This window comes from Mastacembelus armatus, chromosome 18 (genome assembly GCF_900324485.2).
Source record: "Mastacembelus armatus chromosome 18, fMasArm1.2, whole genome shotgun sequence".
Classification (NCBI taxonomy): domain Eukaryota; kingdom Metazoa; phylum Chordata; class Actinopteri; order Synbranchiformes; family Mastacembelidae; genus Mastacembelus; species Mastacembelus armatus.
Genome location: NC_046650.1, coordinates 14,536,521 through 14,552,040, shown reverse-complemented (window position 1 = coordinate 14,552,040; position 15,520 = coordinate 14,536,521). Strand labels below are relative to the sequence as shown.

General features: G+C 40.7%; 1 protein-coding gene across 5 annotated transcripts in view; it reads right to left on the bottom strand.

Annotated features, from left to right (window-relative positions):
* The window catches only part of LOC113136086 (receptor-type tyrosine-protein phosphatase delta), a 312,879-nt gene that overhangs the window by 74,597 nt on the left and 222,762 nt on the right, over nt 1–15,520 (bottom strand). For all 5 annotated transcript variants that reach the window (XM_026316526.1, XM_026316545.1, XM_026316554.1 and 2 more), the window contains one exon: nt 10,270–10,455. In XM_026316526.1, coding sequence (XP_026172311.1) covers nt 10,270–10,372 — 103 coding nt within the window. In that variant the 5' untranslated portion in view covers nt 10,373–10,455. The remainder of the gene's footprint in view (nt 1–10,269; nt 10,456–15,520) is intronic.

The following is a 15,520-nucleotide window of genomic DNA, read 5'->3' as shown; positions in this document are numbered from 1 at the left end:
AGACTAGAACCTGGCTCTCTGCAGGCATGACCAAGGGTATACTCTATAACTATAGCTTCTACTGATGGACCAGGGACAGAATATAAAGTGCATACTGTATGTGTAAGATGAAAACTTCCCTCTCTCCTGCAGTTGTTTTATCTGGAGACACAGCAGTAGTTTTCCATGATTGCCAGCTATATTGCTTACTTTCCACTTGTGCAGCCTGAATAATTACTCTTATTGTACCTGAAACAAACTATCTCCAATAATGTCAGTCAAGCCTTTGTGCGAGTGATGAAACAAAATGAACGCTGTGTAACAGGCCCTTGTGGATTTCAGAGGCGCCACACAATGAGGCATGGCAAAACAAAAGTGGCTGTCTTCCATGAGATAGCAGTCATCTTTAGATAAGAATACCCTCTCATGGTTCTGTTGTGCTGTTTTGTTTGCTGTTATTGTGACTCGCATCTCCATCCCTGAATCGCATTATTCACTGCAGCCAATTGATTACCAGTAAGTTGCGTGGACTTTGGTTATTTTCACTGCTTATTACTACATGACACAATTGATTTGTGATATTAACAAACTACCACTACATGTGCTGATACTACTCCTCATAATAATAATAATAATGATAATCATCATCATCATAGTACCTCAAGAACACAAATATAACCTCATATAATACATGTGGCCTTCTAATACAGGTCCCAGCTTTGATGGAGCTTTGTTGAAGTTAAATTTAATTACTAATTCTTTCTAGTTAAAAGTTGAAATAAGATCCAAATGTGGTATCCAATCCAAACTGCAATAACTTTAATCTGTTTACCTTTGCCTTTTATTGCCAAATTTCAGATCCTTAAAAAAGGCTAAGATAATTTTGTAAGATGGCAGGAACCTCATCATATCGGTAGGATTAAAGTTGTGGGCTCCAGGATTACTTTTTGGAAATTATCTTTTAGATCTGCGAAAAAATGAGTTGCAAAGAAACTTAAAAGAAATCCCTGTCCCTATTAGCTTTCCTTCGTTCCCGTCACCTCATTCTGGTTTGAAGTCCTTTCAATCCATCCTTTTAAATTAATCTCTATCTCTTTCACTTCTTTCTCCCACGTGTTTTCTTTTCTGCCTCTTTCTCTCATCCTCCAATGGTATGCAGACGTCTACAGCAGTTAAAACAATGATTGCTAGTCAATCTGACCCCTTCACCTTACCTGGATTAATTTATTTCTCTTACAGAGTATTGTGACTGGATATATACAGTGTCATTTGTATGCAGTACATGTAGCACATTACTGAGGCAGACATCACAGACTAAGATTAGTTTTAGATTTGGTTCAGCAATGACTTTTCCACACCATCTGATCAGCTGTGCTCTTCAGCAACAATGGAGAATTTAGGTGTATCATTACAGATATGCTATATTATCCATCCTGAGTACAGCCGTACTTGTAATGCTAGCATATACACTTCATATATTTGTGTGTTAGTTTCGTAACACTTCCCCGTAAACACCTCCCAAATTGTAGTCATTTATTTTCATTTCACTGCAGATACAACAAACGTTTAAGAATGAGATTTAAGACAAACCTGGATGTGATGCCAAATCAACACAATTTGCTGTATCAATATTAACCCAAGCACTTAAGTCATGCGTCTCATCTTTAACCGTCATTAACCAGGCCTTTCAATAGGACTTTGGTACCAGCTAACGGAGTAATGAGTCCTAGGCATACCCATTCTCCTCCCACTGGAGTGGGAATAATTTAGCCAAAGAAAAAATAAGGCTGTCTCTATTGGACTTGATGGCAGACTACAGTTTATCCTTTCAATGGACATGTCTACTTGAATGATCACAAGTCTAGAAAAGCACAGCCAATTAAAATGTTCCATGTAATGAGAGCCAACAGATCATGTGGTGTGAAATTTCTGTCTTATACAGGCTGAGACAGGAAGGAGAGTCAGGGAATGAAAGGAAATATCTGCAAGACTCTGATCATGGATTAGTTTTCCTCTCTCTTATGTCACGAGGGGGAGAATAGGAAAATCTTATTTGGAAGGTGTGCTTAAGTAAATCCATGTAGGCATAAATCCTGACATCACTGAGTCTGATCAACAGCCTTCTCTCCTACTCCACCACGCTGTGTTTTCTTGAAAAGCTCTCAAACTGAGGGAGAGAGAGAAAAAAGGGGAGTTGAGTGGAATAACAGACAGCTGCATAAAGACTGAATTAAAATGAACTTAAGTGGACTAAAAGTTTGTGTTGAAATGGGGTGGACTGTGTGTTTGCCTTTATTCAGTCCTTAAGATTTAGAGTTAGGAGGGAAACCAGATAAGGTCTTATCTTTTTAGGCAAATGATCCCTCCAAATTCCACTGTCACACCACCTTTTTGTTGTACATTAATTATCTGCACTTAACTTGAAATATCCTTCACTGCGACTCAACTGATGGAAAGTATTGTGGTAATTAATTAGTTGATGAGAGAATGCATGACAATGAAAGACAGCACCATAGGAGTATTAACACTAAAGAGAAGCAGACTGTCCATGGATGTCATGATGAATGGCTGTATAAGCATCTCATAAACATCCAAGGAACCTTTGGTAATTGAGTATCAATGTATGTGTATGTCAGAATGCATATTTCATGTCCCACAGTGTGATGGGATGGGCACTTAGAACTCTGTGCCATTAGAAACAAGGGTTTGGCTCAGTTTCAACTGGAAAGGCCTATGGGCTCTGGCTTTGGTGTGAGAGCATCTTCACCTCTCAATGGAGGCTTTCACTCTCATTCGCCATAACTAATAAACCACACTAAAGCTGTGTGTCACAATAAATCTGAGCTCCTCAAATGGCATGACTCACGTGGTGGTGCAAAGAAGCCAAAGAGGGAGCAAGCATATGCCAGTGTGTGTGTGAAGAATAAGTACGCAGGAGAAGGGAGTTAATGAGTGAGCCAGCAAACAAACAAGTGAGAGGGTGGGGTGAGAGAAAAGAGTGACAGATGTAGTATGTGAGGGAGTATTAGGTGAGAAAGATGGTTCTCCAAAGACTGACTTTGAGCACTTACTCCATCACTCCACCAAATGTAAATCAACTGTGACAAGTGGAGCTCAGGGTGTAAAGATTCCCAATCGGCATCTAGCATTGGAGAGTGCTGTAGGTAGGAAGGTGGGGATGTGAGCTTTCTGGCTGGGACTAAGAGATTGCCTCAAGGCACTCCATGGAGATGAATGGTTTAGACCATTAACCCCACTGCAGAATCTCAACATGCCCCACAGGCACACAAATGTGCTGCGCTGAGATCAGTGCAATGTGTTGCACTCTTAAGACCCCTGGAATGAGACCAAAGCTCTGGCCTAGGGCCAGGTGTTACCCACATAAACAGACATGCACGGCCACACACAGACACACACATACACACACACACACATACATATACAGCGTAAATGCATGAATTTTGAGGAAGACAATTCGAAGAGCTTTAGTAGTCAAACAGTTGTCTACAACAAAATTACACAAAAATGCCGTTCCTCCGTCCAAACACTTAAAACATGTGAGGTAGTATTTTGCTCCCTCGGCTTGATGCTTTTCAGCAATACCCAGGTATATATTTTCAAGAGAATAATTAATAAACACAAATAAATAGCAGCCTCCCATATACATCCACGCCTTGGCACCCTGTTTGTACAACATACGAACTGTTTTTGGACTGATACTTCATCTTATTTAATGCTGCAAAAATTAAACTACATCTTTTAAAACAACTCTGCTAATTACTGTAGTGCTGAAATTGTAATCATGGGTCTGCTTTACTGGTGCAGAATTGATCAATAAGCCGTGAAGGTACTGCAGGCAAAGTTATGTTTCAGTCAAACCTGCATTAAATGACCATTTATTCTGGGGTATGTGCAAAAAGTGGTCAATGAGTGAATCCACAGTCAGGAAGACAAGCACTAATGTAAGTACAGTCAATAGACAATTTCCACTACTTAGAGCATGTTTGGTCGTTAACGTAATGAATGTGATCCATAAACATGGTACCATGATGGCCTGTATTTTTTATTTAACAGCTGAATGTGATATATATATATATATATATATTTTTTTTTTTTTTTTTTGGAATAGTATTATGTGTATAAATATCTTGTATCCGTCACCATCGTTAAACCTCCAGCCTATGTTTTAGTATGACTTCCTGTCTTTAATGACTGCACATGTAGATGGTACTGTATATACTCTCACTCCACACTGTGGTAACACATCATCTGTGCAGTGAGGTCTGATGTTTTTCAGACTTGACTGGTCTAGTAATCCCATTGCTGCAGCTACAGCATCAATCTATTAATTGCACTGTCACTGTGGCAATGTCATGAAACACCTGCATTGTTATGCAGTTCACTGGCATAGTGTATGAAAGGTGATCAAATTTAGTACATATGCCAGCAAGGCCAGGATCATGCCAAGTCTAAGCCCAGCAGATGCAAAACAGCTGGCATTGTGTTCAGCTTGCTGGCTGATCCCAGTTTCAAAGGATTTCTACAAGCTACCTTTTGTGTGTGAGAGAGAGAGGGACTGTGTAAGTGTGGAAACGTACTCTTGTGAACAGTCTTGTGCAGTGCAACAACATGACACTGTCAGTTATTTTCATTTATTTATTTGGCTTTGATTTGGCTTGTTTTTTTGTTTTTTTTTAGCACCTTAAATGCTCAAAGAAAACATAAGGTGATGCCAGACTAACTGAAATCTATACTATTCACTGTATGATAGATCTAGGCATTTTATGAGGAGGTATTCAAATATATGGATTTAGAGAAATGAATTCTGGGAGTTTGTTGATTGCGAAGGCAGTGGATTTACAATTTGGATTATTGTGCTTTTATTCTGTCAATATTCCCTCTCTTAGAAGACATGAATGGTACAACATGGTTAAATTGCCCCACCATTTTCAAGTCAATGTGTCTTGGAGACATAAATGCAATTAGATTTAGCATTAGTAGCTTGGGGGTAACCTTTAATTACCTGCATCTGGGGCTGTACAACACCTCCATATTGTGATTATCTGCTTTTCTTGCAAGTGGGAGGGATAAGAGTGTAGTGAAAATTGCTTGGCTTTGTGTGATTCTGTGTTTTAAGTGCAAGATAAAATGACTACAATCCATACGTGAGGCTAATGGCCTTAAATAATACACTTGGGTGTAGTTGCCAGTGAAATCAGCTTTCATGGAGTTAATAATGGGCCTGATAGAACCTTTAAACATAACGACACAGCACATCGTTGACAAGGAGTTCGTACAGGCATTTTTAGCTAAAGAAAATGATAATGGCTTTCTTACTCCTTTAGTTCAACTACTGAGCAAGAAGCATCTTGCGTGGCACTGATAATATTGTTTTATCTCACATCCCCAGTCTTGTCACAAGGTCTTCATCCAAACAACTAGATGGTAATTAAATGTTGGCAGTCTTAGCGGAAGGTGTTTTCACTGCATTTATTTGAAGTGTGCCTCCTCTCTGTAGTTGTTGATGCTGGTTTTAAAGATATACTGTACTAAGACACGTTTTGAAATGAGCGAGTGGAGCCAACAATGAGATTTCCACTTGAGCAGTGTCCGGCAGAATGATGAACGAGGTGGTGGACTTGGGCGAATTGCAGTGAATTATAGTTGGATGACAAAAACAACTGAGTTCTATTCTCATCTTGCTTTAATGTCATTTTATATGGATAGACAAATATGTAAGCATTATTTGTGTGACTAGTGAAATGTGTATCAGGTTGTGTGTGTGTGGGTGTGGGTGGGGGCAGGGGGTCATGGATATTGTTTTTGTACATTTGAGAGTTGGTAGCTCTCTAAAGAATTAAAAATCATGATGGTGAATGATCTTGGCTTTATCATATGACAGGGCAAATGCAGAACACCCTCTGCTGAGTTAGTTAACAGAAGGAAAACTCAAACACATTCTGTTAGACTATCATCCTTAACTGTTTCCAGTCGTTCCAGTCGGATACGACAGTGCTCTTCCTCCTCCCCGTATTCATTAATTTATATTAAAATCAGCATTAACACACCGATCATCATTTACCAGGCCTATATTTTAAAATCTACATCAGAATAAATAACAGATCATTACCTGACCTGGCCTCATATGTTCATTTTCCACACTGGTTTGTATGTTAGTGTTGTCAGTATGAGTGTAAAGGGGGATGGAATAGACTCGATTTAAATCAAATTAGCATGCAGGCAAATTAAGCAGAGGGATTTAATTTGAGCTGTTGTAAAAATGCTAATTCCAGTACAGCCTGGAAGCTCATATGCAAATACAACACTATTTTACAATAATTCATATTAGGCCAGGCATGCATAAAACACACACATTAGAGCCTGATGTGATCTAGGGGGCAGAGTATCGTTAGCTTTCGGACTTGCTACAAGGTGATCCTATTTAAGAAATATGGTAACGTGCATGCATGTATTTGGGACTTCTTCATTCATCTGTATGTGTTGACACTGTAGCAGTATGGCAATGGCAGTGTGTCTCTTTGTGTTTGTGCATGCTTGTGTATAATTCCCCATCCCAACATGGATCTCAGATTTTTTTTCTTTTAATTTATTTATTTATTTTTGTAATTATGATCATTTGCCTTCCACCCAGAAAATAGAAGAGCCAACTGGCAGATGTATTGGGAGTTTTGCTGCGTTACTGCTAACCAAATCACCCCATATACAGCAACATATGCTCTTGGATAAATGTGTGCCTTGCATCCATAATAGCCTACATATCTTACGGTAAACATATGGAGAACTGGTTCTTCACACAGTAACAGAATGGGAGTCCACTTTTAAGTGTAAGAAGAAAGAAAAACTTCTCTCATTACTGAACAAACATTAAAAGCAACCCATCTATATATTGTTGTTGCATTAAAATGTAAGTAATAAGCAATGCAGCCATCCTCCCCCGTCTTGCTCACACTACAGTGCTGCATAGTTACACAATTTGCTGTTTTTGTTCCATGTGGTTCACTTTTAATTGATGAAAAAGTGCATGTGTGAATGATTGTCTACACACCTGCCTGTAAGTAAGGACAAATGAGAGAGATGTTTAGGTGTGAATCAATTACGCTATTAGGCCCAGGGTTTGACAAGGTCCAACACAGCGTGAGGTATGGCAGTCTAGAAGCTCCCCGCAGGTGGAGCTCAGCATATTGTCAATCAGCGTATTTTTTTAAATGACATTTTTGATATGAATACGGTTGACGTGCTTATACTGTAGCTCAATTTCATAATGAAGCATAGGGGGTGACACGTTGTGAAATACTGTACATTCTAATGACGGGCTTGTTTTTGCTTCATAGCAGTGTTGGGCTTGTGAAACAGTCAGTGCTGAGTTAATGACCAGATAAGTAATTTATCCTACTTCATCCCTGCCCAGGTGGAGATGTTAAATGCTTCCTCTCATCCTTCCTTTTTGCATTACTGTTCAGCAGAAGACACACTGGGATTGTTTGTTGCCTCCCTGCTCTTCCTTTCCCGTGCTCTGTCCTCTTGGCTCACCAGGGACAATTATGTCCCTCTTTCAAGCTATTGCCAAGCCCAATTTGCCACACAAATTAAATGGGCTGCATTTAAAGAGCGAGGGGGGGGGGTGAAGGAGAAAATGAGAGAGACCAACCGAGAGAGAGAGGGCCAAAGAGAAAACAATGAGAGACTGAAAACAAACCAACAGACCAAACAGAGAAACATGACTTGACGATCTTCTAAGATGATTTTTGTGTTCCTCACGCCAACATACAGGTCTCCCATGAAAGCATCTGCAGAAGGAATACACTCCACTCCCATTAACACATTAGCAAGTTGTGTGTTTGGGGCCTGACTGGCATTTTTCTTGAGAGGGAGCTGCCGTGTCCACAGTGTGGGATACTGAGTAGTACTGGCTCTGAGTATTGTGCCATCTGTTGAGCAGGCCGACTCAGCCATTTTCAGCACTCGTGTGTCTCATATTGTCCACCATGTCCACAGCCGGAGGCTAGTTCACTCACAAATAGATCCAGAGCACCAACAGAGGGCAGCTTTCCTTTTGAAAATGCGGTGTGATTTTGGTGCTGAGGGGTTAGTTTGGAGTGGTGCGAATAGAGTCGAGGCCTTTTTGGTCCTTGATGCACACCATCGATGGAGCCAGCGTCCCATGGGAGAGTGTCTGGGCCGATTATGCCTAGGCAGTAGCACAGTACAGAAAATAAAGGAGGTTCTGAGTCGCTAGAAGGGGCGATTGCATTTCTTCCAAACAGCAAGGGAAGAAGACGGGAGGAAAGCAAAGATGCAGGCAGGGAAGCAGTAGGAAAAAAAAACAAAACCTATGAGAAATCAGGAGAAAATTGGCGAGAGAGAGAGATTAGGTAAAAAACAATAGAGGGGAGTGTGAATGAGAGGAGCAAACACATGCATGCATGAGTTTAGGCACCACAGGAGGAAAAGGAAGCAAATAAACATCCCAGGACTTGTTTTGATTATAAACAAGAATGTGCTCCCATGCTTTTCTTACAGACAGGACACACACTCTCATCCCTGTGACCTCCCTGACTCCCACACACACCCTCTCATTCATTAAGACGCAGCCACTGTGGCTGTGTCGGGATAGGGTTGTTTTGGCTTTGTAATGATGACCTGTCACAGCTGTCTGACTGTGGGGGGTGTGGAAGGAGAAGCAGCTGCTAACAGCCAAACAGCTAAAGGAAGGAGCCACAAAAGCACAAAGGTGTCAAAATTGGGGAGTGGTGCTAACTGCACTTGTGGAGGTCTCAGTTACGTTTGTGCTCAACTGTGGCTGTGGAATGTCTGGACCTGAAAGAGTCTTAGTGAAGGTTTTGGCAGCAGTATATTTTAGCTCATCAAAGCTGTTATATAAATTCACACTAGACAGTGGAAGATGGAAGGATCAGAACAGCCCCCTCAGTGGTAACTTTCGTTGACCATTAATGCCATTTTGGGAGGTCCTGGTAATTACGTTGTCAGTAAATTCTGGAGCTGCACATGAAATGTGGGATAAATCGAAAATGTATCCGTCCATTTGCCTCCCACCCCTCCCACCCCCCTCCACCCCCCAGTATGAGACATATGTGGCCAGAGACAGAGAAGAAAAATGAAACATATTTGAATAGTTTGCAGGGAACATTTCTCAAGCACGGAGTTGAAAGTTTCACCCTTTCACTTTTTTGTGGTTTTGTTGTATATGACCTTGGGTGAATGATTCCTTCATTCACAGATATTCAACTTGAACTGCGTGAATTTCAGTCAGTGCAAAGGGAGCAATAAAAACTTTTATTCATCCCTTTGTGACTCCAGAAGCTAATGATTCATGGATCTTAGCGTAAAAGAGGAGAGGATGGCAGAGGGGGGAGGCTGTGATGGAGGACCAGAGCTCAATGAGGTTTGAAAACTGTTATCACACATCAGTGGACAGGTGTCTGATGTCAAGCAACTCAATTCCAGTGACTTCTCATGATGAGATTCTTCGCCTTCTTGAAGTCTAAGCATTTCTGGTTCACATCATAGTTTTTGCATCAGAAGAAAGTAGTTGGAAAATAGGGACATGAACACATTTTGTCAGATGAAGAAGTGGGTCATTGCAAAATAAATAAAATATATTTGTGTGTGTGTGTGTGTGTGTGTGTGTGTGTGTAGGAACAGCACAATTAATTTTAGTACTTCCCAATTGTTGTGCTACAGTTTGACTGATATGGGACTTTAGAGGATATTCTGAAACATCTTTTTATGTAAACTAACTCATTAGCACATCTGAGAATACAAAACACAAATATTTAAATTTCCTTATTAAAAATTTATAAAATTACATCTAGACACACTATCATATACTTGACTGAAACATCCGTTCTCAGTGGACATGCAGTGGGGACTACAAATTGTCACTTTACACTTGTGTAAGCTGTATATTGTATATCCATTTTTAGTGGAGGTGGGCTTTAAATGCAGCATGTATTCTGTATTTTGTCAGAGATTAATTTATCAAAAACCTGGTGGAGAGCGTTTTGTATTTGAATTGGTGGTAAAGTGTCAGTATATCAGCAGTCTTACCGTGGTACATACCAGCTGTTGTAGTTTTATGTAGAAGTTTTATTCCTATCATTCAGTAGTTATCTATGTTACATGTGTTTGTGTTTACATATCTGGTCATGTTAAAGAGAAGAAACACCACGTTTCACACTTGCCATCCCACCCCCCAACCCAGCAAGCCACAACACTTGAGGCCCACGTGAAAGCCAACAGTCCACTTACTTTGAGCGTCGGCGAGGTGGAGGAGCAGACCCAGGACAAGCAGCAGCGGCAGCAGCAGCGTGGGTCTGGCTCTGTGCATGGTGGGACAGCTTGGCACCAGCATGCTTTGGCAGCCTCAGTGGTGCTGGCTCACAGAGTCCTGTGAGTCAGTCTGGTCTGATTTCTCAGATGCAGGGTATTCACAGCCTATGCAAGGCAAGGAGGGATAGGAAGAGGGAGCAGGAAGGAGGAGGGAGAAAAAAAAGAGAGAGAGGGACTGAATGAAACAAAGCTGTTTGGCTCCACGGGTTTTATCTATCCCTGCACATTTCTGACATACCCCCACACAGCCTCGGCAGGAGCTGACAGAGGATAGGAAGAGGCTGATGTGCTCACGGGGTATGTTCTGACAGTTCTCTAAATGGAATAGTCACTTCACACAATCTGTGTGCACATGTGCATGAGAGGGAGAGAGAGAGTGCGCAAGAAAGAGAGGGAGAAACCACTCAGATGAAAGGGTGAACTAATAAGATTTTCTTGTGAGCATCAATTAAGTATGCCGCATAATAAGAGTACATTTTAAGTCCTCCTCAGATCAATGTTTATCTGTTTCGCATAAAGAACACCTCTATTACATGTAGTTAGCAAATACAAAAAAATCTTCATGAATACTGAAAGCTATTTTGTAGTTTTTTTTCAATTGGTAAATTTTGACCACTTAGAGACTGCTGAGACTTTTTTTTTTTCCTTTAAAGTACAATACAAGATATAAAGCTGTCTTTTAGTGATATTGTAACTAAAAGACACATTCAATAAACTAATTCATCTGAAGCACATATTTGTGCTTTTTACACCACATTTAATCCATAGCAGATGCTTTAATAGCTCTAAGTGCCCATAGAAAGTGATGGAGTAGCTTAGCTTCAGTACACATAGACACACGCACACACACTTTGTCTTTTATCCAGCACTGCTCAAACAACAAATAAAATCTATAAGCCAGAGTGGCCAAGTGTTAGCGTTTATGTTTCCTCCCTTTATCGAAGGGCCACTACATGGCTGTGAAAATCAATGTGATAGAGTGAGCTAGTATTAACTGTAGACCAGTTCTCCCTTGTCATCCATTTGCTTAAGCCAGAGCTTGATCCCTAGTGATGGATGCTCTGCAGTCGTCTTCAGCTCAGAACACAGCTCCTCGCTAATCCAAGTGTGTGAGCTTTGTTGACATACTGTACTGTCGGTTAGCGTTCTAGCACGTCTGCCTGCATTGTTCTTCAGGATTGTGTAGTTTCAGATAAGGTGACTGGTGGTGGTGACAGCAGTCTGTGTGTCATGACCTTTCAGGCACTTAATGTCCCGTAAGATCAAATCTTAACATTTTGGAAGTCTGCACTTTTAGTAATTGTGTGTTCAGGAGTGAGAAACTGTAAATTATCATAATTTTTTTTTTTTTTTTGACATATTTTATTGAACTGTTTGTCTGCATGTTTCACAACCATGTACTAAAAGAAAAAAAGTAAAACAAGGAGCCTAAGCCCAATCAGTAGGCCCAATGATGACAAAGTATCTCATTTCCCTGTTACCAATCATCCTCTTTCTCGCTACTAGCTCTCCGTGTTTCATTTCTGTGGGCTATAAATGGCAGAAAAGACGGGAAGATAGCGCACCTGTCACACTCGATTTGTGTTGTGGGGAGAAAGACACGACTACCTGTCTCCAAGCGCCGCGGGCCAGCAGCACCGCAAGAGCGGGGGACGTGTGGCAAAGGGAATCAATTTGAGGCAATCTTATCCCCCGCTCACACCACCAACACACACACACTTCCAAACACAAATGCGTATACATATCATACATTTGAGCACACTAAACAGAATTTTCACGAGCAGTGTTTGTGGTGACTGTGAATTTGATTAGAATCAACTAGACTGAAAAACCCTGAGCACGGCGTGAGAGGATAAAGTTGCCGTGCGGTTGATGCGTAGTTCAGATACAGCTGTCTGTCTCCCCTCATTATTGCTTTATGCTTGTATCCCTCCAAATCTAAGTAATAGCCTTTGAGTTAATTAATGACTTGTGACCTTCCATGCTGATTTGATATTAGGCAGCACATGACAATTGGTACTCAGATGCCATACTCCTCTCTATTTATGCCCATCATCCATAGCCATTTACACACATGCACACATGCACACGACCACACACGCACACACATGCTGATAGCGGCAAACAAAACCATCTGTATGTTGTGTAACCACCAGTGAGATACCAAGAGGCTGTGCCATGTGAGTAAATACAAAGAGAAGCTAAAACACACCTCCTACACCAAAAATTAAAGCAATCATATTTGCTGTTGATTTTGTAGTGTTTATTTTTTACAGGACATTTTTGCTGCAGATTTATTCCTAATGGGCTAAGGGGGGGGGGGGGGCAAGCCACCTGCCAGACCTGGCAGAAAGGCAGCAGTTTCCCAGCTACACTGTAATCTCACAAGGGGTAAGACCTAAAGATTGCAGCTTCTTTTCATGAAACCTGTGATTATGCATATATAATTACATGTATGAGAATGTAGAAAAATCTTTGCATTTTTATTAGTCTACGTAAAAAAAAAAAAAAAAAAAGAAAATCTTTCTAAAAGACAGGACAACCGTTTCCCACTTTATCCTCGACATGTTAGGGTCTGTGCCAATTCTTCGATACATTTGGTGCCACTGATGCTTTTCCCATTGAACATTTATTACAATAGGGAAAAAAAACAACAAAAAAAAAAAAAACCATCTTGTCTTCCTGAGTCCCCAGTGGTATTATTGTGTTCCCATTCAGTAGTGCTTCATTCAAAGGATTTTGCTGCTGATAGCAATCATGCATTATTAAACAAAGCCTGACAACATGCACAATGTTAATTAGAAAAGGGGAGAGTATGTGGCAAGAAAAAGAAAAAGGGGCTGTCTACTCTTTCTCATTCCCTATGATCCTTATCAGAAATGTGAAAGAGAAGGAGGGAGGGATGTTTATATTCTCCATAATGGCTGGTCTCGATTCTCATTTAAGTGCTTGTGTTTGGTATTCTAGTCTTTTCAGACAAGCAACATTATTAAGGGAAAAAAAACAAACAAACGAAGGAATCAATATTATTTGTCTTATATTCTAGGTATCCTGCAGTAAACTTGCTATGGAAAAGATAGTAGACAGACTAGTTAAGAACTCCCCAAAGCAGCAGGTTCACAACATCAGTCTCACGCCAACTGTGTCTTTCCATGTTCTCCCGCATGCCGTAATATTTTGGCAACAAAGTACAAACCAGTAGGAAACAAATGCTGACATGAGAAAGCTGATGGTGGTGCCATTTTTAACTAATGCAACATGGGTTTGAGCGTAGCATTTGTGCTGCATTATGTTCATCCTTCGTGCAAACTGGCTAATTTCACTTTGGCCAGCTCTGGGGAATTTTAAAACATCGTTTTTAATTTCAGACTCATGCGCAAACTGAATTAAACTTCAAGAAAGAAGTAGAGTTATGGTATGTTATCCTAACAGACCAGAGGAGCCACAAAAATGCCACCAATTCTATTAAGGCCAATCCCACTGTAATTAGCCCAACACATGCAAGGACAAAGCACTGCAAAACTATTGAGGATGTGATCCATACTGCATTGTGTTTTAAAAAGTTGCTTAGTATCATGCCCAGCCAGGCAGAGCAAATAAGAATTTGCTTCATTTTATGAGGCAGGACTTTCTATTTCCCTCCAGAATAGCAGAGTTAAAGAATGCGGTAATTACCCCCCACACGGACACTTTGAAAATACAGCTATATGCAGGGTTGTAGCTGTGAAGCACGCAGGGCAGGCTGCTGTGTTAGTACCCCAGTGATCTCTGTAATTTCATGTTTTTGACTTTGCCTTGATGCTTAGAGAGACAGACTCTACTTCAGGTACAGCTTTGGAAGCATAGCTCTTGTCATGTTAATCTCAGTAGTGGTGAGGGAACACAGATTGGAGAGGTGTCTGTGCTGCAGCAGATGATCACTTTCCATGTCCTGGTGACTCGATTCAAATGTTGTTCAATTTAAGACCCTGATTAAATGCACAGTGGTCAATATTCAAAGAATAAGGCATGTTATGTTGGAGAAGTGTTATCTGACATCTTTAATTTTGATGGACTGGTACTAAGGTTTACACTGGACTGCACTTTGCTGTGTTTTCTCAACAAAGAAACGTAACCAGTCATTGCTGATATGTTGTGGCATATTTTAATTCCTCACTGGCCTTAAAATGATGTTTCTGAGTGTGTGCGTTCAGTCATACCAGCCTCAAGGTCAAGGAGTATTTAAAAGGGAAGAGATTGCCTTCCTCCACCACATCCACTCATTTAACACCACTGGGAAGATTAAAACATGGCTGCGTGTATCGGGCCCCCACTTAAGGAGTTTTCAAAACTTTAAAAAAATCATATGACCAGATTTATAAAACAGGCTCATCAAAGGTACAGCTCTGCACTCCAAGTGTAACTGCATACTTTTTTAATTACCTGCTTTCCCATCAAGAGAAGTTTGGCTAAGGTCAAATGTTTTTACATGCTAGTTGCAGCCAATTTTTATCTTCTTTATCGTTGCTCTGTTCTTCAGTACCACAGAATAAAGTCTGTCTCTCTTCATTCCTCTTATGTGTGGTTCTTTCTTTTCATAACCACACTTTTCTTGTTTTTTTGTCCTGTGGTCTATTTTCCTATTTTTTTTCCCCCCAGTAATTCTGCTTTCTTGTTACCGCAATGGTGTGATTTAAGACCGAGTGACAAGGCTGTTTCTCACACATCGCTCCCGATCAGCCAGCATGTGTAAAAACATCCCTTAAGCTAAGCTAAGCTATACCCTGAAGTGCAGCCTCCACATGAAAGACCCTGACAACCACATATCAGAGGAGTTTATTTGCTATACTTATTTATTTACTTTTCCCCCTCCCGTTTTGACTCCCATGATCTCCCTCAAACAATCCTCCCACGGTCATAAACTATGCTTTGGGTGGTGCTGCCTGACTTTCTGTTTGAGAAAATCAGAGTTTACAGTTGTGCCTGCAATCCTGACTCATTTTTGACAAGCAAATGCTGCCAATCCTGCAGCTGATGTCTGTGGTTTTATCTTGTTTTCTTATGAATGACTCACCCAACATGAAACGCACAGCAGGAAGCTAATTGGCTCGGATGACATTTGTCTGTCTAATAATTGGTTTAAAAGCACCTGCTGCGGCTGTAGGACAAGTCAGCTATCATAATCCCATCT